The sequence below is a fragment of the Gopherus evgoodei genome, chromosome 3 (genome assembly GCF_007399415.2).
Source record: "Gopherus evgoodei ecotype Sinaloan lineage chromosome 3, rGopEvg1_v1.p, whole genome shotgun sequence".
Classification (NCBI taxonomy): Eukaryota; Metazoa; Chordata; order Testudines; family Testudinidae; genus Gopherus; species Gopherus evgoodei.
This window is the reverse complement of record NC_044324.1, coordinates 55999941-56027605: the sequence shown is the minus strand read 5'-3', so window position 1 is coordinate 56027605 and position 27665 is coordinate 55999941. Positions and strand designations below refer to the sequence as shown.

General features: G+C 38.1%; 1 protein-coding gene across 1 annotated transcript in view; it reads right to left on the bottom strand.

The window, feature by feature from the left end:
* Window positions 1-27665, bottom strand: part of GFRAL (GDNF family receptor alpha like) — a 36641-nt gene that overhangs the window by 5404 nt on the left and 3572 nt on the right. The window contains exons 2-9 of the mRNA XM_030555631.1: window positions 26428-26562; window positions 23142-23294; window positions 20920-21333; window positions 19402-19458; window positions 17496-17826; window positions 14268-14518; window positions 7667-7762; window positions 579-660 (exon numbers count right to left, since the gene is read on the bottom strand). Of these exons, the coding sequence (XP_030411491.1) occupies window positions 579-660; window positions 7667-7762; window positions 14268-14518; window positions 17496-17826; window positions 19402-19458; window positions 20920-21333; window positions 23142-23294; window positions 26428-26562 (1519 nt within the window). The remainder of the gene's footprint in view (window positions 1-578; window positions 661-7666; window positions 7763-14267; window positions 14519-17495; window positions 17827-19401; window positions 19459-20919; window positions 21334-23141; window positions 23295-26427; window positions 26563-27665) is intronic.

Sequence of the window (27665 nt, the reverse complement as noted above, 5' to 3'; positions counted from 1 at the left end):
CCCAATAAAATGCATCATATTTAACTTGTGGATTTAAACAACAAACATTTGTGCACTTGACAAAGTTAACGTGTATTTTTTGTTTTGTTGCCACTTTATAAGATACAATGTGGTACATCCTTCACTCTGACAATTTCCCACAGAACCCCCATTAACAATAATGGGACCTGCACTGATAAAAAAAAACTCCACTCATGGGTTTGTGAACACACCCCAAGGTGAGTATTCAACCAGTTCATCCCGTTTGCCAGAAGAGTAGGGAAGTAATCCTGCTCTCCCCCAACATTTTGCACACAGGTTTCATCCTCACTTGAGATGGAAAGAGAAGCTGGAAAATGGAGTCCTTTTTGCTAAGCACAGTGCATTACTGATGTGCATAAAACAGCTTTCCATGCTGAGTCTCCTACCTCTGACAGGGTGGAGTATGTGGGTACCAGAAGAACTAATTCATTCTCTTACCGGGATACACTGTACTGCATTTTAAGCACAACTACAAAGGTAGAGTCAAAATGTGAGGAAAGTAACTCTCATGAATGCCAATTTCCTAATACCAAAGATTTGCAACTTTGTCAAATTACCTGGTCTTTAGAAGAGCCACCAAGGCTATTCCCAGGATGAGTGCTATGCAAGAGGTATATGCAATAATATAGATTGTTTCACCTACAAATAAAAAAATAGAAAATTACACAAGAACTGTATTGTTTTAGTAGTAAGGATTCTTCCCTCTCTTGCTGTTGCAAAAACTTTCACATCCACCCTGCAGTCAGTTGGCATATATCCACTCCAACAGAATTTCATGTACATAGGGCTACACTCTACCCCATGTGGAAGTTTATGGTGGTGCAGCATTTGACATCCTGCTAGGTAAGTGGTGTTTTTCCATGAGCACATTACACCTGGCTACCTGTTTGATTCCAGGTTGTTGTTAAGATGTTGGTTTTAACTTAAAAAAACACAAATGGCCTGGGACCTACCTATCTAATAGACACCTCCCAATATACCATGGCATATTACCACAGTTTCAGGGGCACCAGAGCAGGAGCCTCATTGGTATAAAGAATTCATGGGTGGCTAGCAGGGTATTCGCTGTTCAGGCCTCGTGCCTTTGATATTCTCTCCTTCCCATGAGCCTCTATCCAACAAATCCCATAAGCATGTATTGAATGTGACTCCTTAAGTGCTGAAAATTAAATATGTGCATAAGAGATTTGCTTGGATCAGGGCCTGGGTCTGTAAAAGCCTATGTTCAATATTGTTAAACCCAAACATTCAAAGAGAACACATCGGACCACCCCCCCCCCCAAATCATAAGATTGCTCAAAAATAATGAGATTTAAGAAAATAATCAATTTTGGATTTTTCTTATTTGCCTTCTGCTTTCATAGACATTTTTTATTTTTTGAATGAAAAAATTCAAAAAACAAAAAAAATTTTTTTTTGTCAAAGAAATCCAAAAATTAGTCATAACTGAACCATTTTCATGAAATAGTTCAATTCTGGTACACAAAAATTTGGACAAAAATATTTTATTAAAATTTTTCAGTTAGCTCTACTGGCAAAATGCCATAGTTGTTAACCCTGAAGTCATACTGCAAGGCCTAGCTGTTCTCCCTGGCTTCCAAGAAATGGGGGATTTGGGAGTCTGGGTAGTGGCAGGGTACTCTTCTGTGGGGCAGAGCGGTGGTTGAGCTTAAACTTCATTCTATATGTTTGCTGTGGCTTGGGTGTTATACTAGGTTAATTGTGGCTTTTAAAAAAAGTTGTCAAGAGTGCCCAGAGCCTGGGATAGACATTCTTTTGAAAGAATATATCTATTATATATACACACATTTGCTCCCCCATAAACATACTTAACAGAGAAGTCAGATTCGAAATATACATGCAATAAACAAACAAAAAAGCACAATAAGGGGAAAGAAATTGATATTAAAGAAATATGTGGTTAATTTTCCACACAGAGCTCTCATGCAATATCCCCATTCACTGTCTACTAATGGGCAGACAGCTATATCATTGGAATTAAAACAAGTTATGGAACTTTTCACATCATGAACAGCAAATGAAAATGTCATAGATTATGCATACAGATTATGTTTCCAGCCCCTATTCCATGAAGAAATAGTCTCAGTTTCAATACAGATCAGAGGGTAGGATAGCTCAGTGCTTTGAGCATTAGCCTGCTAAATCCAGGTTATGAGCTCAATCCTTAAGGGGCCCACTTAGCAATCTGGGGCGAAATCAGTAGTTAGGCCTGCTAGTGAAGGCAGAGGGCTGGACTCAGTGACCTTTCAGGGTCCCTTCCAGTTCTATGAGATAGGTACATCTCCATATATTATATTATATACTGGTATCTTCAACCTTGTATGTGTAGTATAGCTGGGATAAAGTTGTAAATCTGTAGGTTGGTGTTGCCAGCCATACTGGGAGGATGAGTGAAGTAAGTACAGGGATTTCTATTCTGTATGTGGAAAGTGAATGGTGCAGATTGCATTTACTCGTTCATAGTTGAATGGTGGACAGGGGAGGGTAAAATGTCAGCTGTTCTGATCTCAGCTATTACAGTGTTTGGAGTAATGTAAGTTATCTACATAGACCTAGCACTGAATGACCCTTTTTGGCCAAAAAATGCAGAATTCATGTCAAATTTCGTGAATTGTTTCAGCTGAAAAAGATTCTGAAAAATCTGATTGTTTCATTTCAAGGAAACGCTGCAATTTTCTGAGTCAAAACAGTTTTGTTTGACCTCAAATGATTCTTTTTAGACTTTTCAGCACAGCCAGAAAACCAAAAAAATCTATTATTTGCAGAGCTTTACCTAGATCGACCATTTCCTGAGTCATTACAGAAGGTAGGGTTGTGACCGGCATGGCTCTGCTGCCCTGTGAAATGTTGGTATCTCTAACCACAATAGGCTGGTGGAGTGGGAGAGAATCTGGTCTGTAGCTCCCTTACTGTGGTTGTGTGGTAATTCTCAGGACACTTCCTGCATGGGGAGGGTGACCAGATGTCCCGATTTTATAGGGATAGTCTTGATTTTGGGGTCTTTTTCTTATAAAGGCTCCTATTACCCCCCACCCCATCCTGATTTTTCACATTTGCTGTCTGGTCATCCTAGGCATGGGCTACAGACAATCACTAGTCATCCCCTTGCACACTTTCTGTTTGTAGTGTGGAGAGGATACTGGCAGTATGTAGACTATATAGGAAGTATAGGAAGAGTTAGTTGTACAGGTATAAGAAGACATCTGACTGCAGAAAGAGGAAATGAGTTTTTCCAGTGCATGGAACCAATCCTCAATGGTATTATTAGTGTGTGTAAAGCTGCTTATATTTGCATAGATGAGAGGATGATCTCGAGTATTCATTGGACAGATTAGTGTTTATGAGGGTTCCTCACAACAAGTTGTCTCAGGGTTACCCCCACCCCTATTTATAAAGAATGAAGTTTACAATGTTTTATAATTTACAAATTAAAGTCAGTGAAGCTGAACTAATCTCAGTTCCCACAACATTTACTCCACTTATAAACCATGTCTATTGCTTGTTTATCTGGTTACTCACTACTGCAGAACTACATATTAGGAAACAACTGATATCTCTGTACACTAATACAAAATAATATTAATTTGCCAAGCACAGTTTTTATTGTATTCCAAAGAAATAGATCAAATTTCTGCATGCTTAACTTCCCCTCTTTACAAAACATCCTTTGCACCCAAAGCTCTGGATCGAGCAAAGTAAAATTTTATCTTCACACATGAATATTTTTTCAGATTAAACAGTAATCACTAATATCTTAAATGATCTGGATCTACAAAACTGTGGAGAACAGTTTGCATAGGTTAATGTATGCCAGTGAACTGTATTTCAACTGTGTGTGTCTGCTGGTGACAGTAACAACCTTCTATAAATTGTTTTTTTGGTGGAATGTTTTAAATTCAGATACAATGGGTGAATTCCTGGCTCCACTGAGATCGATAGAAAAACTCCCATTGACTTCAGTGGGGCAATGATTTCAGCCAGTATGTAACATGATAGTGGGGTAAAGACTCATTCTGAAGTTTTGTTAACTGTATATAATGTTGTAATTGCTTTTAAGGAAGTACGTTTTAATAATAACAACATGTGTAGTATATATGGAGCAAGAAAACTTGCCTTCTTTTATCACCACAGAAAAGTTAAAAATTCAGTACAAGACAGATAAGAAAATTAATAAGGTTCCAGTACCATGAAGTTAAATGTGAAATTACTGCAACTCATATGGCATGAAAGAATTTTCTTTGCCATCCTTAAATACTGTTGCTAGACAATGCAAGGTCTGGAAAGCTCTAGACTTGTACTGCTGTTTGCACCTGACACTGACACCATAGATCAGGGATCGGAAACCTTTGGCACGCAGCTTGCCAGGGTAAGCACCTTGGCGGACCACGCCAGTTTGTTTACCTGCTGCATCTGCAGGTTCGGCTGATCGCGGCTTCCACTGGACGTGATTCACCACTTCAGGCCAATGGTGGCTGTGTGAAATGGTGAATGTCCCTTGGCCCGCGCCACTTTCAGCAGCCCCCATTGGCCTGGAGTGGCAAACCACAGCCAGAGGGAGCCACAATTGGCCAAACCTGCAGACGCGGCAGGTAAACAAACTGACCCAGCCCACCAGGGGGCTTACCCTGGCGAGCCGCGTGCCAAAGGTTGCCAATCTCTGCCATAGAGTCTGGCTCGATTGACTTGGGCTTGTGCTGCAGGGCTAGAAATAGCAGCATAGTTGTGCCCAGTGGGCTAGAGTCCGGGCTCTGAAACCCAGCAAGAGGGGAGGGTCTCAGAGCCCAGGCTCCAGGCTGAGCCCAACCACCTACACACTTATTTTCAGCCTATCAGTGTGAGTTCAAGTCAGTTGACCCAGGTTCTGAGGATACCGCTATACTGCAATAAAAGACCCGTGGCCTGGCCTCGCCTGGTCTGGGTCAGCTGATTCAGGCTCACAGGGCTCAGGCTGCGGGACTAAAAATTGTAGTGCATATGTAACGCTGACAGACTCTGGTCGTCATCTGGCGGAATTGAACCTGGGACTTTTGGAGTTTAGTGCATGAGCCTCCACTGCATGAGCTAAAATCCATATGGCTACTAGCTAAGGCCATAGAGCAGACTCATTAATCTCTCTCTAAGTGGTCTCTGTGCCACCTGATGGGACAGAACGCCACACCCAGGAGGTGTGTGGGTTACATAGACATTCAGGCTTGGGCTGAAGCTGGGGATCTAGACTCTAGCGAGGGGTTGGGTCTCAGAGCTCAGGCTCCAGTCCAAGCTCGAGCATCTACGCTGCAATTTTTAGCCCCTCAGTCTCAGTCCTGGGGGCCAGGTCAATTGACCTGACTTCTGCTGCAGTGTAGCCAGACCCTGAGACTCACTGTCATAGTTGGGTTTGGTTTTTTTTTTTCTGTATAGATGTACCTTTGGTCAACAATAAGGGTTTTGGCACTTGACTATTGCCTGCCCAGGCACTCCCACTGCATCTTTCGTTATTTTCACTCAGTTTTCAGAGATCTCAGCAGAGTTGCTGTGGCAGGGGAGAACAACTCAGGCCACCTAACTCTTTCCTATTCTGGCTCGAAGGAAGCCAGAATGTATTAATTTTAAAGTGCAGTCTGTTGGAACTGTAGATGCTAGGTCAGCAGTTAAAATCCCAGGGAAGTCCCAACATAACCAGAACCATTGGCAACTGTGCCCAGACAGTCCAAGAGTAGCTTTCAAATTTATTCAGCCTAACTCAGGCTGTGTCTACACTGTGCACCTTACAGTGGCACAGCTGTGCCAGAAGTTAAGCAGTGTAGCTGCTCTTTGTTGGCGGGAGAGGGCTCTCCAACTGACAAAATAAAACCACCCCAATGAAGGTTTTACCAATGAAAGTGCAGCATAGACAGCCTCAGATGAGATTCTTCCTCTTCCTGGGTCCTTTCCTGATCTCCTTCTCATACTCTGTGTACACAGGGCATTTGCTGCTCAGTTAGCATTAGAACCAACATCATCACTGGAGGGTGAAAACTGAAGCAGCATCAAGCAGTCTGTAGGAATTCCAGTCATCCCAATGGATGGATGGGGAAAGGCAAAAGCTGCCAAACTGGGGGATTCTATGGGCAGGAGTGGTCCCAGCCTTATTTATAAAGTCCTATAACAAAGCTGTTCATCTGATTATCAGCAGAGTCATTGACTAGATATGTTATTGGGAAGCAGCTGAGGTATGTTCTCACTTAATTTCTCACTTACTTATGGGGATTAGGTTAAAAGAAACGTGTTCCTTGAATTCAACAGGATAAATCCTGGCAATATGGAAGTATTTTAATAACAACAGTTTTAAAAGACATCCTGTGATTTTAAAGTCCATCTCTTACTTCATAGGGAAAACATTCACTGATTTCCTTTCTCTAGACTGAATCACCTTTCCATATTACACTTTGTAGTGAAACAGAGATGAATGAGCTAAGTGTTACCATTCAGGGTCTCATACAGAGCCCCTTGAAATCAATTGCAAGACTTCCATTGACTTCAGTCAGCTTTTGATCAGGCCTTTGGTTGGTTACTGATTGCCTTCTCTCCTTGCTGTACCACAGAAAGGAGAAGGGACCAGCTCACACCTGCCAGGGCAGATCTCTTGCAGATCAAGTGATAAAGGTCTGTGTCCGTTTTTATCTGCAGAAGGAGCAGAGTTCTTCTCTCTTCTCTAAAGATGTGTTTATTATTTATATAGCAATTGTGTCTAGTCTCTACCAGACATGGATTCATGACCCATATTCCATTGCAATCAGATTTTCTTATTTTCTTATTTCAGTCCACATAGTTGTTTGAACTCACATTTAGAATCTAGAGTAGCAGTCATTTGTCATTACCACTAGTCTACACAAAATAAATACAAGCTTATCCAGTGATGTTTGATTAATAACTCCGACAGCATCAAAGGCGTTCATGGTGCTTTCCAGATGTCGAAATAGGACCAGATCCCTGGCCAAAAGAACTTGCAAGAATTGGCTACCTATTCCACCCTATGAGCTATTTTTTAAAAAATACAACCTATCTCATCTCCTGGAACAACAACAATACCTAGTTATTATAGAGTTCTTTTCATCCATGAAACTTTAAAGACTTAACAGAGTAGTTGAGTATTAGGGCTTCTCTCACTATTGGGGTAAGTTGAGCTACGTTATGCTACTTCAGCTACATGAATAATGTAGCTGGAGTCGTGTAGCTTAGGTTGACATACCCCAGTGTCTTCACTGTGCTGTGTCAATGGGAGATGCTCTCCAGTCGACTTACCTTACTCTTCTCAGGGAGCTGGAGTGCCGGAGTCAACTGGAGAGCACGTGCCATCAATTTAGCGGGTCTTCACTAGACCCTCTAAATCTACACCCGCTGCATCAATTGCAGCAGCATTGATCTCCCCAGTAGTGAAGACAAGCCCTGAGGTCCATTTTATAGAGGGGCAAATTGAGAATTAGAAAAGTGTAGTGACTTAACCAAGGATACACAGCAGTCCAGTGCCAGAACCAGAAATAAAGCTCAGGTCTCCTTATACCATTCCAGGGCACCATCCATTGAACCATACTGCACAGTGTTTCATGAATGAAATTTCAAAGACTATTTCTGTGAAAATCATGCTGTTATTGGCCAAACTCACCATTAAATAAAGAATGCAACCTTGTTATGGGAAGCTTTTCTCCTGGCATATCAGTATGTATCTGCTGAAGGTCTGTCTTTCCTCTTGAAATCTGACCTGAAAACAGGAGAAAATATTTTGATACAAGTATACATTTTTGTACAGTAGCTCAAACTGAAAGTAGGCACTATTTATAAGAGATAACTGTTAAATAATATTATCCCTGCAGTGAAAACTTGAACTAAATAATTTGGTAAATATAAATTATTGTTCTTTTGTGTCTCAGACATAGATTAATAAAGATGACTTACAGGGTTTTATGGAAAAAGAAATAGAAAGTTCTTTGCCTCCAAGGTGCTTACATTCCATTTGGATAGAAACAAGACAAACAATTTTAGGGTTATGCAGTGAGTGGGAGCATACAGTCAGAGGAGATCAGGAATGGAAGTGGGTTTTAAGCAGCTTCCCAAGGCCAAATTCTGCTCTCCAAACCCATCTCCAGAGTCTTGCACCTGCTCAAAACTCACAGTCTTGGAAGTAGCAATCTCACAAATAGATTAGAAAATATATATATCAGAGTCAATGGGCTCAGTGCAAGCACAGAGGTGCACCAGAGTGCATCAGTTTACAGAGTCAGAGGCTAAGGTATCAACAGTCTCTAAAGGAGACTGAGGAGCCAAACTAATTTTCCTGGGAGGAATGCAAAGAGTCTGAATGGCATGAGGAAGAGTCTGTTTGTCACAGTCTAGAAAATCATTCAAAATCATTTAAATAAATCTAGAACTGGCATATTATCTCCCTCAGATGTCATTAATAAGAAACATACAAATTTAAAGTTTAGAATAGTTATGATACTTTTCTAATTTTTCAGTTTTGGCATTGAGATATGCATTCTCTCAGATCAGTTTGTGATACTGATTCTGTACTGCTACTAATTGATGCAGTTCCTATAACACTGAAGAGATCATTTTCAGCCCCTTTCCTCCCAGTCCTGATCCTGATGCTTACAGAGGCTATAATCCTGCAGATGGATCCCATGGGCAGACATCTATGGCCATGCACAGTTTTATAAACCAGTAGGACACCACGTTGGCTACTTAGCCATCTGTGCAGGTCCCTTTTACAGCAATAGGACCATGCTAGCATCTACCTTCTCCTCCATCTACCTTCTCCTTCTTATGTTCTTATGTGTTGCAGCTTATGTTCTTATATTCATTCTCACTAACTCTAAAGCCAGAGATTTCTTTTGTTGCCCTATGCATGTGTTTATTTAAAAAATCCTTATTGTAAATAAACAATAATAACAAAAGTTGTTTAAAACCCGCACACTGATCTGACTCCAAACAGATAGCAACATGAGCTTTAACAATCAATATCTCCGTAACTCCCCCACCGCTGAGGGCTTTAACATGGTTGCCTAACAATTTAAAATATAATCATAAAAATATCCCTCTTTGATTTAATACTACAACTGCTAGAGGTATAGAAAAATGAAAAAGGGAGATATCAATTAGCAACAATACCAAATCAAATCCCAAAGAAGCCATTTCGGCCTAGTTAACATGAAAGTATTGTTATAATATAGCACCAAGGTGGTGACTCTTCATGTCCTATCAATTTGGTTAATCACGTTTCCATGGAGGTTTTATCCTGATTCTAAAGGAAATGCTGCAGGGAATGGCAAAAGCTGAGGTGTTATTTGATTATTACTGTGAGCCAGGGAATGTCTTTTTGATGTGTGTGTGCACGCGCGCATGCAAAGTGGCTAGCGCAATGTGGCTATGATCATTGCCTGGAGCCTTTGTGAGCTACAACAAAACAAATGGTCAGTAATTATTACTATTATACTCAGAACCACTGCTATAATTCTGAATTTGTTAGCGTTATCAGCACTTCTTTTCCAGGGGGCATATAACTCATTGTAAAATCTTGCTGCAGTCTGAAACTTAGCACTGAAAGTCTACGCCTTGGGGTAACATTTTCACGATTTTATTTTATTAGGTAGCCTGTAAGTCATATGAGTGCAAATGAAAAACAAAAGTTTTTGTAGTTTTCAGCATTATAATCTCTGCTGATATAACTCAATATCAACCAACAGTTTAAATGAAATTTTGTATCCAACTAGTCAATTTTTTAAAAAGTACCTTCTTTTCCATTAGAAAAGAAGCCCCGTCAGTTCAAAATGCAGAAGAGTCACTACTTCTCATTAAATATGTTATAAATATTTTATTTTACAAGGTCTGTTAGTACATGGGGCTAGAGTATATGCATGTATGTACCAAAGCTGGGCCAACGGATTTTGGTTCAATGTATCTTAATTCTCCAGTTAAAGTATACTGTAGCGATAATTTGTGTGTTTAAAAATATATAAATAGCTGGTCACATGGCAGAGTCTTATGGTTCTGAGGGAATTAATACAGCACATTGAGCTAAATCCTGAAATTCTTACTTACAACCAGATTCTGATGCCTTTCCTCATGCTGTGTGGGATCTTACTCTTCTAGAAGTCCCATTTGAAACAATGAATTTTCTTCTTATGGAATGAATTTACTTCACTGTTCAATGTGAGAAAGGATATCAGAATCTGGCCCTTCATTTTTATCCATCCAGTACTAGGCTAAATTGCCACTGAACCAAATTCTGACCAATGCAGGCCCCTTGCTGTCTGTCACACATAGTGGCACTCAGGCCAGTGAACTGAGTGCAGAGTGGCTCCCCAGTTAACTGTGGGGATCCTCTTAGCTCCAGATGGTGATGCTCATCAACCCCTCTATAGATTGTACCCTTCTGTCTTCCCACTCTGAATTCCATGAAGCCTACTACTGACTTCGGCTGCAGTGGCCCTTTCCCAGTAACCAGCAGGTACTTAAATACAGAGAGGATAATACCTTGGAAATACCAGATTAGATAGTGATATAAATAGAGTTCAATAAGATACATACATCCAAATTCAATGAGGTTATATGTGTATGCTACTGACAATGGTCTACAACATTTTGAATATAAAGTTGGCATTTAACATATTAATCATAATATATCGCAGAGCTATACTGAGCCATTTTTTTGTGGAAATTTGCTGTATACAGGTTTAATTAAAAGTTCATATAACTTTTGTAGTAAAAAAATGGAAGTTAGTGTACATCCTTATGTGTGTTGTTTTCTTTCTAAAGGAGATGATGGTGGAATGATGATAATCAATAGGACGCAGTTATAACAGGGAACAAAATATATAGGAATGACAGAGTAGACTCTGTTGGGGCAGTGGTTCTATATATGAAAAGAAAACATAGAGCCAAATATTGTAAAACTCTTAAATGAATCACACTGTACTACAGAATCTCTATGGATGGAAATTCCATGCTTGAATAATAAGAAAACAGCAGTAGGAATAAACCACCAACCACATGACCAGGATGGTGACTGTGCCTTTGATATTCTCAGGAAGATTAGAGAGACTACAAAAACAAAAACCCCATTAATAATGGGGAATTTCAGCTATCCCCAGATTGAATGGCTACATGTCACCTCTGGCAGGTTGCAGAGATAACATTTGTAGACACCATTTGACTGATTCTTGAAGCAGCTCATCCTGGAACCCACAATGGGAGAGGCTATTCTTGAGTTAGTCCTAAGTGGAGCACAGAATCTCGTATAAGAGGTGCATATAGCTGAACCCTTAGGTAATAATGACAATAATATAATTAAATTTAACATCATTAGGGGTGAGGGGAGTACCAGAGACCCACCACAGCATTTCACTTCCAACAGGGGAACTGCACAAAAATGAGGAAGCTAGTTAAATGGAAATTGCAAGGAAAAGTTACAAGGCTGAAATGCCTGCAATTTGCATGGAAACTTTTTAAAAACACCATTGTAGAGGCTCAAACTAAATGCAAACCCCAAATTAAAAAAAAAAGTAAGAAGACCAAAAAAAATGCCATCATGTCAAAATATCAGAGTAAAAAACGTGGTTAGAGGTAAAAAGACATCCTTTAAAAATTAGAAGTCAAGTGCTACTAAGGAAAATAGAAAGGGGCATAAACTCTTGCAAGTAAAGTGTAAAAGTATATTTAGGCAGGCCAAAAAGGAATTTGAAGAGCAACTAGCAAAAGACACAAATTAACAGCAAATTTTTTTTAAGTACATTAAAATCAGAAAGTCTGTCATACAATCAGGGAGGCCATTGGATGATTGAGATGTAAAAAGAGCACTCAAAGAAGAGAAGGCTGTTGTGGAGAAGCAGAATTAATTCTTTGTATTGGTTTTCACTGCAGAGGATGTGAAGGAGACTCTCACACCCAAGTCATTCTTTTTTAGGTGACAAATCTGAGGAACTGTCCCAGATCAAAGTGTCAGTAGAGGTGATTTTGGAATTTGCAGAACTACTAACTGTCGTATGTAACCCATCACTTAAATTAGCCTCTGTACCAGATGACTAGAGGATAGATAATGTAATGTCATTTTTCTAAAAAAAGACTTCAGAAGTGATCCTGGAACTTACAGACCTATAAGCCTAATTTCAGTACCAGGGAAATGGATTGAAACTCTAGTAAAGAACAGAATTATCAGACACATAGATGAACACAACATGTTGGAGAAGAGTCAATATTTCTTTTGTAAAGGGAAATCATGCCTCACCAATCTATGAGAATTCAAGCATGTGAACAAGGGTTATCCAATTGACACAGTGTACTTGGGCTTCCAGAAAGCCTTTGACAAGGTCCCACACCAAAGGCTCTTAACCAAAGTAAGCAGTCATGGCATAAGAGGAAAGAGCCTCTCATGGATCAGAAAGTGATTAAAAGATAAGCATAAATGCTCAGTTTTCACAATGAAGAGAGAAGTAAATAGCGAGATCCCCCAGGTTCTGTACTGGGACTTGTGCTGTTCGATATATTCATAACTGATCTGGAAAAGGAGGTAAACAGTGAGGTGGCAAAGTTTGCAAATGATACAAAATTACTCAAGATAGTTAAGTCCAAAGCAGATTGCAAAGAGTTACAAAGGGATCTCACTAAACTGGGTGACTGGGTGATGAAATGGCAGATGAAATGCTGATAAGTGCAAAATAATGCACATTAGAAATATAATCCCAACTACACATACAAAATGATGGGGTCTAAATTAGCTGCTGTCACACAAGAAAGATATTTTGGAGTCATTGTGGATAGTTCTTTGGAAACATCTAATCAATGTGCAGTGGCAGTTAAAAAAGCCAACAGAATGTTGGGAATCATTAGGAAAGGGATAGATATTAAGATGGAAAATATCATATTGCCTCTATATAAATCCATAGTATGCTCACACCTTGAATATTGCACGCAGATGTATTAGAATTGGAAAAAGTACAGAGAAGGACAATAAAACTGATTAGGGGTATGAAACAGCTTCCATATGAGGAGAGATCAAAAAGGCTAGGACAGATGACTAAGGGGGGATACAACAGAGGTCTATAAAATCATGAATGTTGTGGAAAAAATAAATAAGAAAGTATTATTTACCCCTTCACATAACAAAAGAATCAGGGTTCACTCAATTAAATTAATAAGCAGTAGGTTGAAAACAAACATAAGGAAGCACTTCCTCACAGAACACACAGTCAACCTGAGGAACTCATTGGCAGGGGACATTGTGAAGGCCTAAAGTATAACTGGATTCAGAAAAGAATTAGATAAATTCATGTAGGACAGGTCCATCAATGGCTAATAGCCAAGATAGTCAGGGATGCAACTCCTTGGTCTTGGTGTCCCTAAACTTCTGACTGCCAGAAGCTGATAGTGGACAACAGAGGATGGATCACTTGATAATTGCCCTGTTCTGTTCATTTCTTCTGAAGCATCTGGCACTGGCCACAATCAGAAGTCAAGATAGTAGGCCGCTGGTCTGACTCAGTGTGGCCATTTTTTTGTTCTTAGATCTCTGCTCAGAAATGAAATAAGAAGAAATTTTTTAAAGATCCTGATTCAAAAACATATCACATATTGGACTCTTCCTTCATTTCTGTTGAGAAACTATTTGAAGGTAGATGGTGACTAATAGAAGCTCTCTGTGGAATACTGTAGTTTCACGGGCTACTTGAATTATACTTAAAATCCCCCTCTAGATTCCCATAAGTAAATGTTTTTAACAATGCACTTCTAGCCAATCTGAAGCTATCCCTAGCATTTTCACAAAAGTCTGTAAACTCTGGTGAAATAGCAGAAGGAGAAAAGGTTATCTACCATAACACTGAAAAGCATGTACAGAAACATACTGACTGACTGCCAGCAGAAATGCTTTAGAACCCTGCTGATATTTAGAATGTCATGTATGATTAGAAACTATTGCCTTCGCGGTGATTCCACTGACTTCATTTAACCATTTCAATTCACAACTTAACTAATGACGCTTTGTAGAAATATAAAATGTTTGCAGACACCAAAGATCACCACATTGCATATGCAGTTCATCTGGACAAATGCATCCTGGGTATAACTTTACTGAAGCCAACAGTGTTACACTAAGATAAATTTGGCACAGTGAAATATTTTATCGATCTCACGATCTAATTCACGTAATAGATTTTGTTGTATAAAACAAGCTTGTTAATATTTTACAGTGCATTTTTTCTTACATAACTTACTGAAGCAGGACTTGCTGTGAAGCAGGTGATGGAAGAGCTTGCACAAGGACTGTTCAGCTAGTGGGACAGTATTACAAGTGCATTCCACCCGCAGCATGGTGCCCCAGTTGTCAATGTAAGCTGCTCTGCAGTCAGCACTTCCAGAGCAATTCAGATCATCCTCAATTAAAGTTTCAAGGCAAGCTTTATCGTCATAGCATCTTTTTGTCACATGTCTCCAGCACTTTGACCGAAACACTTCATATTTTTTCCTGGAGGAAACATAGGAAACATACAAGAAAAGCTTTGCTATATTATGATTAAGACAACTTGAGATGGAGAGACACAAAAACACAAAACACAAGAGAAGCTAATTTAATGATTACTAGAAATATGCTGGTAAAAGAAATTTTTAACAGAAATTTCTCTGTGAACGCTGACTATGGGTCCTGTAGGGCAGAAGCTTTCTATGCAACATCAAAAGGAGAAGAGAATAACGGAAAGAGTGTTTTCATGCTATGAAAGCCTCTCCCAGAGAAGACATCTCTCATTCATTGGGGCAGTCTTCAGGATTTGATGTCTCCCAAAGTCCCTTTCCTGTCAGATCCTGTAAAATTTCAAATGGTAGGAGCAGGCTGACAGTGATTTCAAAAGCCTTCCTGGTCATCAGACTCCATCCTTGGGATGCCATGGTATCAGTAGGCTTGGTAGGGCACAATAGTCCCCTATCTCTATTGAGAGTAAAAAAAAATCTATCACATCATAAAGGTATAATGATAGAGAGATGTGTCAATAGGTCCAAACTCTGCCTTCCTTAAACCTGTCCAATTTCATTGACATCAGTGGTCTTGCATAATTGTAACTGAGGGCAGAATCTGGGCTTCAGAAATTAATTTCTTTGAAGAAAATCAATTTTGATCAATTTATAAACAGCAGAGATTTTCTAGGATTCAGCAATAAGTGGTGAAAGTAACAATCATCTAAGGAGACACCCAGAGAGGACAGCTTGCAGTAAAGTAGAATAATCAGGCTGGAAATCATAATGAAACCAAAGCAAGTAAATTTCTAATGGATGTGGCAGGTGTGTAAAATCATACGTCTGGGCAGAACACTGAATTGGAGTGATATAAAATAAAGATTATCTAATCCACATAGCAAAACATTTTACAGGCTAAAAAAAGAAAACAAACTAAAAACAAGTTAACCATAACTATAAAACTATAAACTATAAAACTACATTAGAAGAGGATTAGTGGTGATCAAATTAAATGAGGAATAACTAGGACTAACTTGGTTCCTCTTTCTCACTTCAGTGATCCCATATGACAGTTTGTTTACTATGTTGGGTAGACTAAAATTAGCCCTTGATGTGCCAATGTTTAACAATTATAGTTTTATCTATTTTCTTAACAGGACTGTTGCAAAACCTTTGATAAATATCTTTCTAATATCTATTATATTAAATATTACTGGATTGGGCAATGGGTTATTGGATCAGACTCTAAAGTGTTGGGCATTGACCCATTAAAATATGGCATCCCATACAGCTGGAGACTTTTGTATGAATTAAGTACTGATTTCACAGGGCTGTTAAAAAAATAGCATGTCTGGAAGATGATACCTTATAAGGGTCAATGTAGAACCCAGTTATACAGCAGTTACATTACACAATTCAAGGTTTCAGTCAAAGGAGCTGTCATTTCTGTGCTAATGGCACAATATTTTGTTCAGGCTCATAATTTATAGGAACAGCTAAATATAATTCACAGTGTAATTCTGATATTTATCTCTATTGATTGTTAATGTTAGCAAACATTGATGTTCAAGAGTAATGGGTAATTCAGTGAGTCTCTGCTAAATATGGTTTCCAGTTAGACTCCTACACACACAATTCAGCCTGGTATAAAAAAGTGCAACCCCCAATGACGTCAATTTGAATTGAACTTGCTTATGGCAGAGCTGAATGTGATCATTGTTCTCTTTATTGAAGGTTAATTTGCAGCATGCTTAATTTATTAGATGAATTTCAGGTCTTGTCCCGTAGTGCTAGAATGACCACATTGAAATCTAAAGCGAGCCAGTTGTCCAACAAATTATGGTCATATTTAAGTGGCGCTGTATGTACAGGTCAATCCTACAGCTGTTTCTCACTTAGCTATTTTGTAAAATAATATGAAATAAAATCCAAAAGCTGGCTCACTCTGCGTGATTGATTGTTTATGGACACAGTGGGTTTTTATCACACACAGGGGGTTATAATCACATAGTCTGTTTGAAGGAGAAAAGGACAAAAATAAATAATTGAAAATGTTTTCTTATTTAGACCATTTTCCTTATGCAACAATTGGGTGCAAAGCATCAGATTACTGGGTTAATGGATAATTAATTTCACCAAACAAACTTTGCCCAGTCAGCTGCATGCTTTGTGCAAACCATCTGGAGGCAAAGGAGCATTTTCCAGGACAAAAACTGAAGCAAGTGGGGTTGAAAATCTCTGAGCACATAATTTGTCTGCCAGAAACTTTGTTATGAGTGTTGATAGACAAGAAATATAAAACCCAGACTGAGTTTTCAGGGCTCACAGTTAGAAAGAACCCTGCATTTTACTTGCAAAATGAATGCAGCTAATATGGAAGTCTTTGAAAATCAAAAGGAATAGAACCTGCAATGCCATTTTTACAATCACTTTTCAGAACAGATCCATGTTTTCAGGAATTGCTAAAGTCTGCCATGTGATAAAGAACATATTAATATTCCTTTTTAGGGTAGAAAGTGAAAACAATCCACATAAATATTGTAGTGAACTGGTTAATCTATATGCTTTGCACTTTCCTTTCCTGGCCAGAATCAGAACTGCTCAGCTGTGTGTCGTTGTCCCTATCTTAGTAACTGAGATTTCCCTTAAGCTCATGTGCTTTTTAGTAGGATGATCTGAGTTCTAAACTTACTGTAATTGTGAAGTTGAGTGTCCATTGTGTATAGTGACAGTCAGGAAGTGCCCAGATGGCCATGGATTTATTTTAATAGGAAAGTTAAAAGATTGTTGTTGCTTATAAGGTTTAGAGAAAAATTTCTTTGCAGGCATACTTGTTCTCAGATACCATCAATGTCATCAAGTAACTATAATGAGAAAAATCATTCTGTGGTGTGTGTGTGTAAAGAGTTATTATATTTTTCATCCTTCTTCATTGTTATTGACACACACGTTACCAGACAAAAGTTAAATAAAGTAATAATTCTTTTTCTTACCTGCACAATTCATTGTCTTTGCACCTGTGAATTACATTTAGACACGAAGGAGGGGGAACTATGTTGACTGCACACGGCTTGCCATGAAGAAGTTCTTTGGCTTGCTGACAAGATTCATCAGGCTGGGTGCAGTCACAAAAAGTCAACATCTGGGCAACATTAAAAGGCATATTTTGATAGAAGAACCTTATGGCTGCTTGGCATTGTTCCATGTTGCACTGCTTTCTAGTTACTGAACAAACTTTAAGATACAGAGATAACTGCTTATTACATACTTCATCTTCAATACACTCCTTGTTTACATCAAAACAGGTTCCGTTCTCTGTGTATTCTAAAAGGAATAATACATATAAAAATACATGAAGATAAATATAAAGACCAATCTAGAGGTTGTTTTTTGTGCTTTTGGCTTCTGAAAGAAGTTGCAGGATCAAATCTTAACTATATAAGAAAGATTTATAAAAATTAGAGCTGGTCCAAAAATGGATACACATTAGTGCAAAATTTCTCCCCTCTGTACCCCATTTTTATTTGTAATTTTTTGTGGGGAGGACTAAAACTTCTCTACCAGCTGTAGAGACAACTGATTCGGATATAAATCCAATTTATCTCACTATTTGTTAATAATAAAATGCTGGAAATGTGTAATGGGGGTGTAAAGATTGGGAAGGTGAGATCCAGAGGGCCTTGTAAGGTTTCTCTACAGAAACATCCATTTCAGCCTAAGGGTCAAATGCCCATCCTTTTGCAATCAAGACAATTCTTGAATTCTTCAGGGTTAGTTCTTTTCCTAATTTAGCACTGCTGTTAGGCAGGATCCATCGGAGTTAAGGTTACTTTATAGAGCTGAATAATTAAAAATCCAAACCCATCAAAAAGTCTGAAGCACACATGGAATTTTCACTAATTATTGGTGTGTACTGTAACTGTTTTTCAGAAATTTACGTTTGAATGACCTCATCTCTTTATTTCCCTGTTTTCAGAATCTGAGCTTTGCTGACCTCAACCTTCTGGAAGAGCATGAGACACTGCCAGGCAACCTTAACTCTGCCTTAATGAAAATTTTTGTTATCTGAAACATTGAGGGTGAAATCCTGTCTCCATTAAGTTAATGGATACTTTGCTGTTGACTTCAACAGAGCCAGAATTGCAGCCATAGAAAGTAAGCTCTTCATTTCAGAGCCTTTGTTTACGTATTCATCTGTGAACGCCCAGTGCTCTTCTCGTACTATCTTTATAAATCGTAATATCACAGTTAGGGTCCAATCTGGCAAGGTCCTGACTGTCTCCTGTTGAGTTTCGTATTATTTCAGAGCCCCCAGCACCTCATAAAGGGCACCCAGGACCTTACAGGATTTGATCTTTATTTGCAATGCAAAGTATAGGGACATGCCATAGTGTTGTGACTGTTGATAAATAAATATTATTAATGTATTTTTATTATAATAGTTCAGATTGTTCTAATTTTATCTGAATTAGCTTCCTCATCCATTAAATATCATGGTTAGAACAAGATGCATACGTAATAGTTAAGATAGATCTCTCACTCTTACGGAAGTCACCATTAAAATGACAACAATCTCCTGTTAGTGGAACTTGCATCTATTCTTCGACAGATCTGAAACTAAACCTTTATGTTCTGAAATGTTCAGATCATTTTTTTTTTATTTTAAAATGTTTGAATGGGACAAAATCAGAAGAATTGCCATTGGCTTAAATGGGATCAGGATTTTTTGTTATGAACTTCTTTATCCTTATCTGAACAGAAATCTATCTGCAAATCTTTGGGGTTCACTAAAATTTCAAATTTTAAGTATGTTTGTTAAATGTTGTTGTTATTATTTAATCTATATGCGGCTACATTGCCCACTATCACAGACTGAAAGAAAAATAAATTCAAATTTACCATGTTTGGAAAGAGCAGATAAGTTCCATTGTAACTTAATTTCCATGTTAATATTATCTAGAAGAAAAAGATACATACAGAGAATATATGTAACATTGATAAATTACATGTCAGCCTTGCTGTGAGCTTTAATGTAAAACATTTATTGACTCTAATGCTAGCAAAACCTTTCAAATAAACGTAAAGCAAAAAAAATAAATTAGGTTAGTCAAATAGACTTTTCAATTTGCTATAAAAGCTCTAAAAGATCATTATGTTTGTTTGGAGATATTAAAGCAAATCTGCGCATGATCTTTCTTCATTGATATTGAGAACATCACTCTTCTCTCTGAATATGTGGCCTACAAGTGTGGGACCTCAATGAGAACTGTTGGGTGCTTAGCATCTCTGAAAACCTGGACCCTTATGGCTAAATATAAATATGGTAGCCAAAATTTATGAATGTATACAGCAATTGTTAAAAATATTGCCCATTAATAATACATGTATTTCCATACAAAACTATATTAATAATTTATTATTATTATTATGTATTAGTAGTTAGGAGATGGTTGTTACAGGTTCACAAGGAAATGCTGATTCTCTGAACTGTAAGTATTTCACTGAGTCTGTTGCAGATTTGATGAAACTTTTACTGAAACACAGTGTTCCAGGGTGCACAGCTCGACGAAAGAGAGCCTGCAAGCTGAGACAGCCCTGAGTGTTTTGGAGCTGATCGACTCTGTGACTTCAGAGTAGATCTCCCAGGTGGATTGCCTAGGGCTGAGGACAATGGTGATACCAGGGTCCAAGGCTCCAGGGCAGCTTCCCCATGCCAAGGCTTCCAGGAATCCTGTTATATACTTGAAGCCCTGAAACCCCTGACTCCCAGGGCAGTCCTTACTCATGGGGCTTCCTTGGAGCCACAGGCTCTGGGAACCCAGCAGCTGCTGAGTGAAATTGACTTTCTTGTGAGTTTCACTGCAGCTATTGCAAGAATGTCAATTTCACTCAGCCAGGATTGATCAGGGGAGCAAATTTTGTTTGGAAACATGCAGAAGTGTTTCTGAAATGATGTTTTAGGTTTCTCATTTCAGTGACAAAAATAAAAAAAAATCAGTTTCAGGCTGACCTGAACTGAATATTTTTTCCTCAGTTTTTGGTCCAGACTCCCAACCAAAAAACAATTACTCACCTAGTTCTGGTGCTATCAGTGGCTCTGAAAGGTACCACTCAGGACCAGAATTCCCCTGTGCTAAGTGCCGTGCAAACACATATTAGAAAATTATTCCAATCATTCAAACTACGATTTCATCTACCACTTGATAAGCTGTTTAAATTATTCACATGCATATAATCAGCTTCTTAAAATTCTACTGTTCCCAACATTCAGTTGCAAATAAGTAAAATATACAAACAGTCCCACAGATGTGATAATACTGGAGTCAAGTACACATATAAAGACACAGTTTTACACAGCTTTTGAATTGTAATAAAACATAATTTTAACTTTTAAAGGTATCCCTGAATAGCACGAACCTGGATGAATGCCCTGATTTCTCTCATCATCATAGTCTTCTTCCCTCATAGTAAAAGCTTGATTCTCCTGCATGTACTGTAAACAAGTGTTATTAAAGATACTGTTCCATATTTTAGCACATCTTTTTTGAATTGGTTCTGAACACTTGCAGTTCCCCAGCACTGTTCTCCTCAGCTCCTTCCATGCTGACAAACATTGTTGCCCAACCATTTGGAGGCTGCATTTTGCCACCTCTGCTCTGCAAACTCTTTGAAAGTTCTTATACATCATAAAGCAGTTATGGTCTTCTCGACAGTTTTGCTTTGCAATACTGCAGTCATTTTCTGATTCCTCGGTGCGTTGAATGCCTTTGGGTTTTGAATGCGACATGAAATTTAATTGGATAGCTGGGCTTAGTGAAGGCTCCAAATGCCCTGTACAGATAGATTTTGACAAAGACATATGTTGGAAAGACCATATGTAAGGCTGAATCCTGCAATTTCTTTTATAGTCATAGCTAAACAAATTTGGTGACAAAGTTAATTCCCCTAAGAATCAGTACAATAAACTGAATTATACAACAGTGATCATGGATTAACTAATTTGGATGATTCCTATGGAAGCTGGTCAATAGCAAGTAACTATATATTCATTTCAGGTTCTTGCAGATTACTAAGCCTTCTTTATATTTAGTGTGTCCTCAAAAGTCCGTATAATATAAACTGTGCTCTAGTTTAGCACATAAATGGGCATTAGGTAATATACACAGAGCTCTGACTGAAATTACTGCATATGTCATGATAGAATTATGGTATATGGGCAAAATTCAGCCAAGATGCAACTCTGCTAACTTCATTTAAATTGCACCAGGGAGCAATTTGTCCCTTTGGCCCCAAATAATTAATCAAGAGGGGAACAATCATCCTCCCATTTGACTGAGGCAAAACAATCATCAGTTTCAAAGACTAAACAAAGACTGTGAATGGCTAGCCAACTACAAAAGCAGTTTCTCCTCCGTTGGTTTTCACCCCTCAACTGCTAGAAGAGGGCCTCATCCTCCTTGATTGAACTAACCTCGTTATCTCCAGACTGATTCTGGCTTGCATATTTATACCTATCTCTGGAAATTTCCATTGCATGCATTTGACGAAGTGGGTATTCACCCACAAAAACTTATGCTCCAATACATCTGTTAGTCTATAAGGTGCCACAGGACTCTTTGTTGCTTTTTACAGATCCAGATTAACACGGCTACCCCTCTGATAGTTTCAAAGTAGTCATTTTCAGGCCTTAGGTTTCCAATCCTGCCATCTTGAGTAAGGAATGCAAGATCAGGTCCTTAGCATTTACTTTATTATCTGATTTGATTTGATACGCTCAAATCCTGTAGTCTTTATTTAAGGAGACTTCTCCTTGGGCCAGAGTCTCCAAATCTTACTCATATTGAATAGTACTTACTCACACAAGCAGTCCAGTTGAAGTTTAAGGGGTTAGTCATCACAAACAAGGATTGCTGAATTGAGCCCATTGACTTCAATGGGAGTTCAACAAAGACTGCAGGATCTGATTCTATATATTGTTATATGTTCTATAATGTTTAGTCATATCAGAACAGGTTAAATGAAGAGTTATCAGCCTTATATTTGAATTACCTGGTTTTTCTCTGACTTTCCTTGGTATTATTGATTTTAAAATAGCTATTTAACATAATTTTCATATATACTTAGGGATGTGAATAAACTAGAACTGCAGCATTACAAACACCTCAGGAAAGGATGTTGTTTGTAACTCTGAAGCATTTGTAACTCTGAACAAAACATTATGGTTGTTCTTTCAAAAGTTTACAACTGAATATTGACTTAATACAGCTTTGAAACATTACTCTGCAGAAGAAAAATGCTCCTCTTCATTTTTTTTTGTAGTTTGCATTTAATATGGTACTGTACTATATTTTCTTATGTCCCTGCTGCAGCCTGATTGTGCACTTCCAGTTCCCAATGAGGTGTGTGGTTGACTGGTCAGTTCATAACTCTGGTGTTCATAACTCTGAGGTTCTACTGTATTTTAGAAAAGGCAAAATAACATTAAAAAGTCTGTTGGGAGATTTTTAGATTTGAGACTCATACAGGAATTGGAAACTATAAGATTTCCTTCTGATGAGGGATTACGTTCTATTTTCAGACGTAGTTAAAATTCCATTTCCATTATTTTGTATTATTAAGGCATTAGGTACATTATTTACCTTTTTTAATGGCACATTGTTTCCCAAGCAACAGTTTGAAGCTACAAACATCATCTTTAGTGCAGATACAGTCTTTAAATTGTGGATACTGGTCAACCAGGAATTGGATGGTTGTATTACAGCCAACTGAATCTTTTGCCTTGCAGCTGTTACCTAGGTTTGTCATCAAGAACATAACTTGATAAATACTTATTCAACAAGTCAATTGCAGTACAATAAGAGAGAAGATGGTTTAGTTTCTAAATATATCATAATCCACAAATTTAACATCATCTTTGGGATGACATGAAGAAGCTGTGAGTACAATTCTGTCTTCATTTATTGATGCATATTTTTGACCCATTGCCAAAATGTCTATTTTAAGTTCTCATTTCGAGGGCATATAATCGGTTTGTAACAATTACTTTTGACAAAAATTGCACATACTTTACTATATTTTTGGCTTATAAATGTAGTACACTTATTGAGTCAGTTTCACTGGTGGCTTAGCATACCAATTGTGCTTATCAGGAACAACTGAAGAGTGAGTTACAAAGGTGGGATTTGCAGGAGCAGAAGGCACAGCCTTCTCACTAGCTGACCCTCAACTATAAAACTCCCTACTACAAGTACTAAGCATGTTGGTATGTCATTGCCACATTTAGGAATAAATGTGAAATCCATATAGTCTTTCCAGAATAATGATGATGAAGATAAAATAGCTCCAAAATCTGTGCTGTTGGGAAGCAGAGAGAGAGTTAAATCATGACTGGTGTGGAGAAAGTAAATAAAGAATTGTTATTTACTCCTTCTCATAACATAAGAACTAGGGGCCACCAAATGAAATTAATAGGCAGCAGGTTTAAAACAAACAAAAGGAAATATTTTTTCATACAACGTATAGTCAACCTGTGGAACTCCTTACCAGAGCATGTTGTAAAGGCCAAGACTATAACAGGGTTCAAAAAAGAACTAGACAAATTCACGGAGGATAGGTCCATCAATGGCTATTAGCCAGGATGGGCAGGGATGGTGTCCCTAGCCTCTGTTGGCTAGAAGCTGGGAATGGGCAACAGGGGATGGATCTCTTGATGATTTCCTGTTCTGTTCATTCCTTCTGGGGCACCTGGCATTGGCCCTTGTCGGTAGACAGAATACTGGGCTAGATGGACCTTTGGTCTGACCCAGTACGGCCATTCTTACATTCTTATTAGAGCACTTGGGACATTTTTGCCCAAGGGTAATTTCTGTAAGGAATTCAGCTACCATGACATAGATAGAAATATCAGATACCAGGGTGAAACCCTGGCTCCAATGAAGTCAAAAATCATGTGGCACAAAAGGATTAAGCAGGTTTTTATAACAAGTTAGACCATGTACTAAACAAGTATATTTCTACTATCAGTACTGTTGTGTTTATACACAGTATTGATTCAGCTGTGTGATGAATATGCAAACATATATATTTTTGATGCTGTTTTTAATTCTTGTTCCTTTTATTACTGATTAGCAGAAGATAACACATTCCAGCTATCAACTATGTATATAACAACTATCTATATAACAAGGGCACTTACAAAAATGCCCTCTGATTTAAAATCTAGGCATAATTTCAGTTTTGGTACCTAGCTTATACACACACACATACACACACACACACACAATTTGTGTAAATGACTGCAAAATTTCTGGCAAATAGTTGAGGCTGACACTTCTTAGGTCATAATCTGTCCCCCAGCCACAAGCAGATGATCATTGTCAACGGAAGTTTAATTTGAAGATGAAGGACAAAATATGGTCTTAAATTTAGTTCACAGAGAAATCCCCTGACGTGTGATGTGCTACTCCACTGGTAGGGCTAATTGTTTGCACTCACTCATGGCTTTACCAATCATCAGCAATGAAGGTCACTCCACACTCATGCCAATAAAGCCTTTATAGACGACCACCCCATCATTTAGTCTCTTTTCCCATATCCACTATATTTGCGGAGCTAACACTGAATGTCCACACAGAAGAAGTGAGTTTTTAGGATAGATTTAAAAAGAAATGGGTTGTTGACTGACTCAGAAGGAATTTTATGTGGTATGTTCAAGAAGGCAATAAGCAGCAAGAGAGGAGAACTTTTTGATCTGAGGTATTAAAAAGTTTCATATTTGCTTTACAACAGAGATTAGGCTGAGTTTCAGGCCAATTGTTTTACTGGTAGTAGTCAGACAAGTATTGCCTGATTCATCCCCAATTACAAATTAATCATATTTTATTGAGATAAGATGCACCTAGAACAAAGCTCCATGAGCCTTTGGATGCACTTATTGTATATATTAGAATTAGTCAAAAATGGTGATTGTTTTGCATCAAAATGTTTCTCCCTAATTTTTTTTAAATGAAAATTGTTTGTCTTTTTATTGAAAACCAAAGATTCTCGACATCATTCTTCATTGAAAATGTTTTCAAATAATCTTGTGACTGGCACTAACATGAGTGTTTTATGTATATAAACAATTCGGTAGAAAGTATTAAACTGTTTATAAAAATGATTTTCCTATTCCTTAAGGTAATACACAGAGACAGTGAGACTGATTTCCTGCTCTCGTGTAGGTGAAAATCTGTGTTATGCATTCAACAATTGAAGGGAGATCAGTCATATTCAGCACCTGCAATTTATTGTATTAACCTTCCCTAGAAATGATTCATTCTGACATGTTGGTGCAAGTTAACTGAACAGCATTAATATGACACCTCTGCATACTTCTTTCAGGCATGTCAGAATTTATTTATTTCATATTCTAATATTACTTCAAAATTATTCTAAGTAACAATCACATTGCCTGAAATGTATTACTGTATTATTGCTGAATTACAGAAGATGGTATTTTATTGGAAAATGATTCTCAAGTTTAGAACGTTGAGGGCTAAAGTCTGGAATCGCTACTTAGTTTTTACTCAGCTCTTATATGGTGTCAAAATTCCCTTTGGATTGAACTTGTTGACTGGGGTTCACATTCTGCTCTCTGAAACCTCATTCACTGCACTGAAAATGAGTTTGCATGAGTGAAACTGAGGGCAGAATTTGATCCCTACTAAGGACTTCACAATTGTAGGCCTGGTCCTGAAATCCCTAGGCATGTAATTATCTTTGATTCTGCTGTCACATGCACAGTTTTTACACATGTGGAGTCACTCCAGTTCTACACTCACGCGAGACCAGAAAATGATATAAAATAAACTGATATAATATGGGCAAAGAATTTTGTTGTATTTATATCAATCAAAAAATCATTGCAGTATACACTGTAACTGTTACCTGAAATATTACAGGCATCTTCAATTACATTCCAGACACTTTCACATCCATTTGCAGCACGAATGCATTGCTCTCTCAGGTGGAGACAGTCAGTGGTCTGGGAAGCAGATGTGTATTTGAAGTATACAACTAATACTGTAAAAGTAGGTAATAATGATTAGTTAGTATTACAGGTAAACATCTGCCTCCTTTCATTCATGCTACGAATTGTACAATGCAATTTATTGTAGATTGCATGTAATGACAAATGAATGAGGTAGCTTTTTATTACTTAGCAATATACAAAATTTCCTATTATTTTTCCAATCACAAAACAATTGTGATTAGGCAGACTTTGCACTCATACAACTCCAGTGTCTTAAGTTTGATCCAATGGGAGCTCTCAGGGTAAATCCAGAGTAATGTCATTGTATTCAGTTGTGTCATTTCAGATTAGTGTTGGTATAAGTGAGCCCAGAATTTGACCCAGAATCTTGTGTCTGACCTAATGGAAAAAATAATGTTATACAAGCTTTCAAGAACCATTTTCTTCATCAGTTCATGGCAATACAGAAATGTAAGGGCATTGCGGCCCTTAAGCAAAGATTTAAAGTAAAAGGGAAGTATTAAGACAGAGGAACACTGGATTTCACTTCCACTGCAAAAACAATGAGAAGTCCTTGTGGCATCTTAGAGACTAACAAATGTATTTGGGCATAAGCTTTCATGGGCTAAATCCCACTTCATCATATGCATGGAGTGAAAAATACAGTAAGCAGTATATATATCAGAGCACATGAAAAGATGGGAGTTGCCTTACCAAGTGTGGGGTCAGTGCTAACGATGCCAATTCAATTAAGGTTAATTCAATTCTTGTCAACTGTTGAAAATGGGTGACATCCATCTTGATTGCATTGGCCTCCTTAGTACTACAAAAGTAATTTCCCCTCTCTTGATATTCACCCCTTCTTGTCAACTGTTGAGATTAGGCCACTTCCATCTTAATTGAATTGGCCTTGTTAGCACTGAACCCCCACTTGGTAAGACAACTTCCATGTGCTGTATATATATACTGCTTATTGCATTTTTCACTCCTTGCAACTGTTGAAGTGGGTTTTAGCCCATGAAAGCTTATGCCCAAATAAATATATTAGTCTCTAAGGTGCCACAAGGACTCCTCGTTGTTTTTGCTGATACGAACTAACACGGGTACCACTCTGAAACATCCACTGCAGTTTGCTAAAGCCAGATGCTACAGG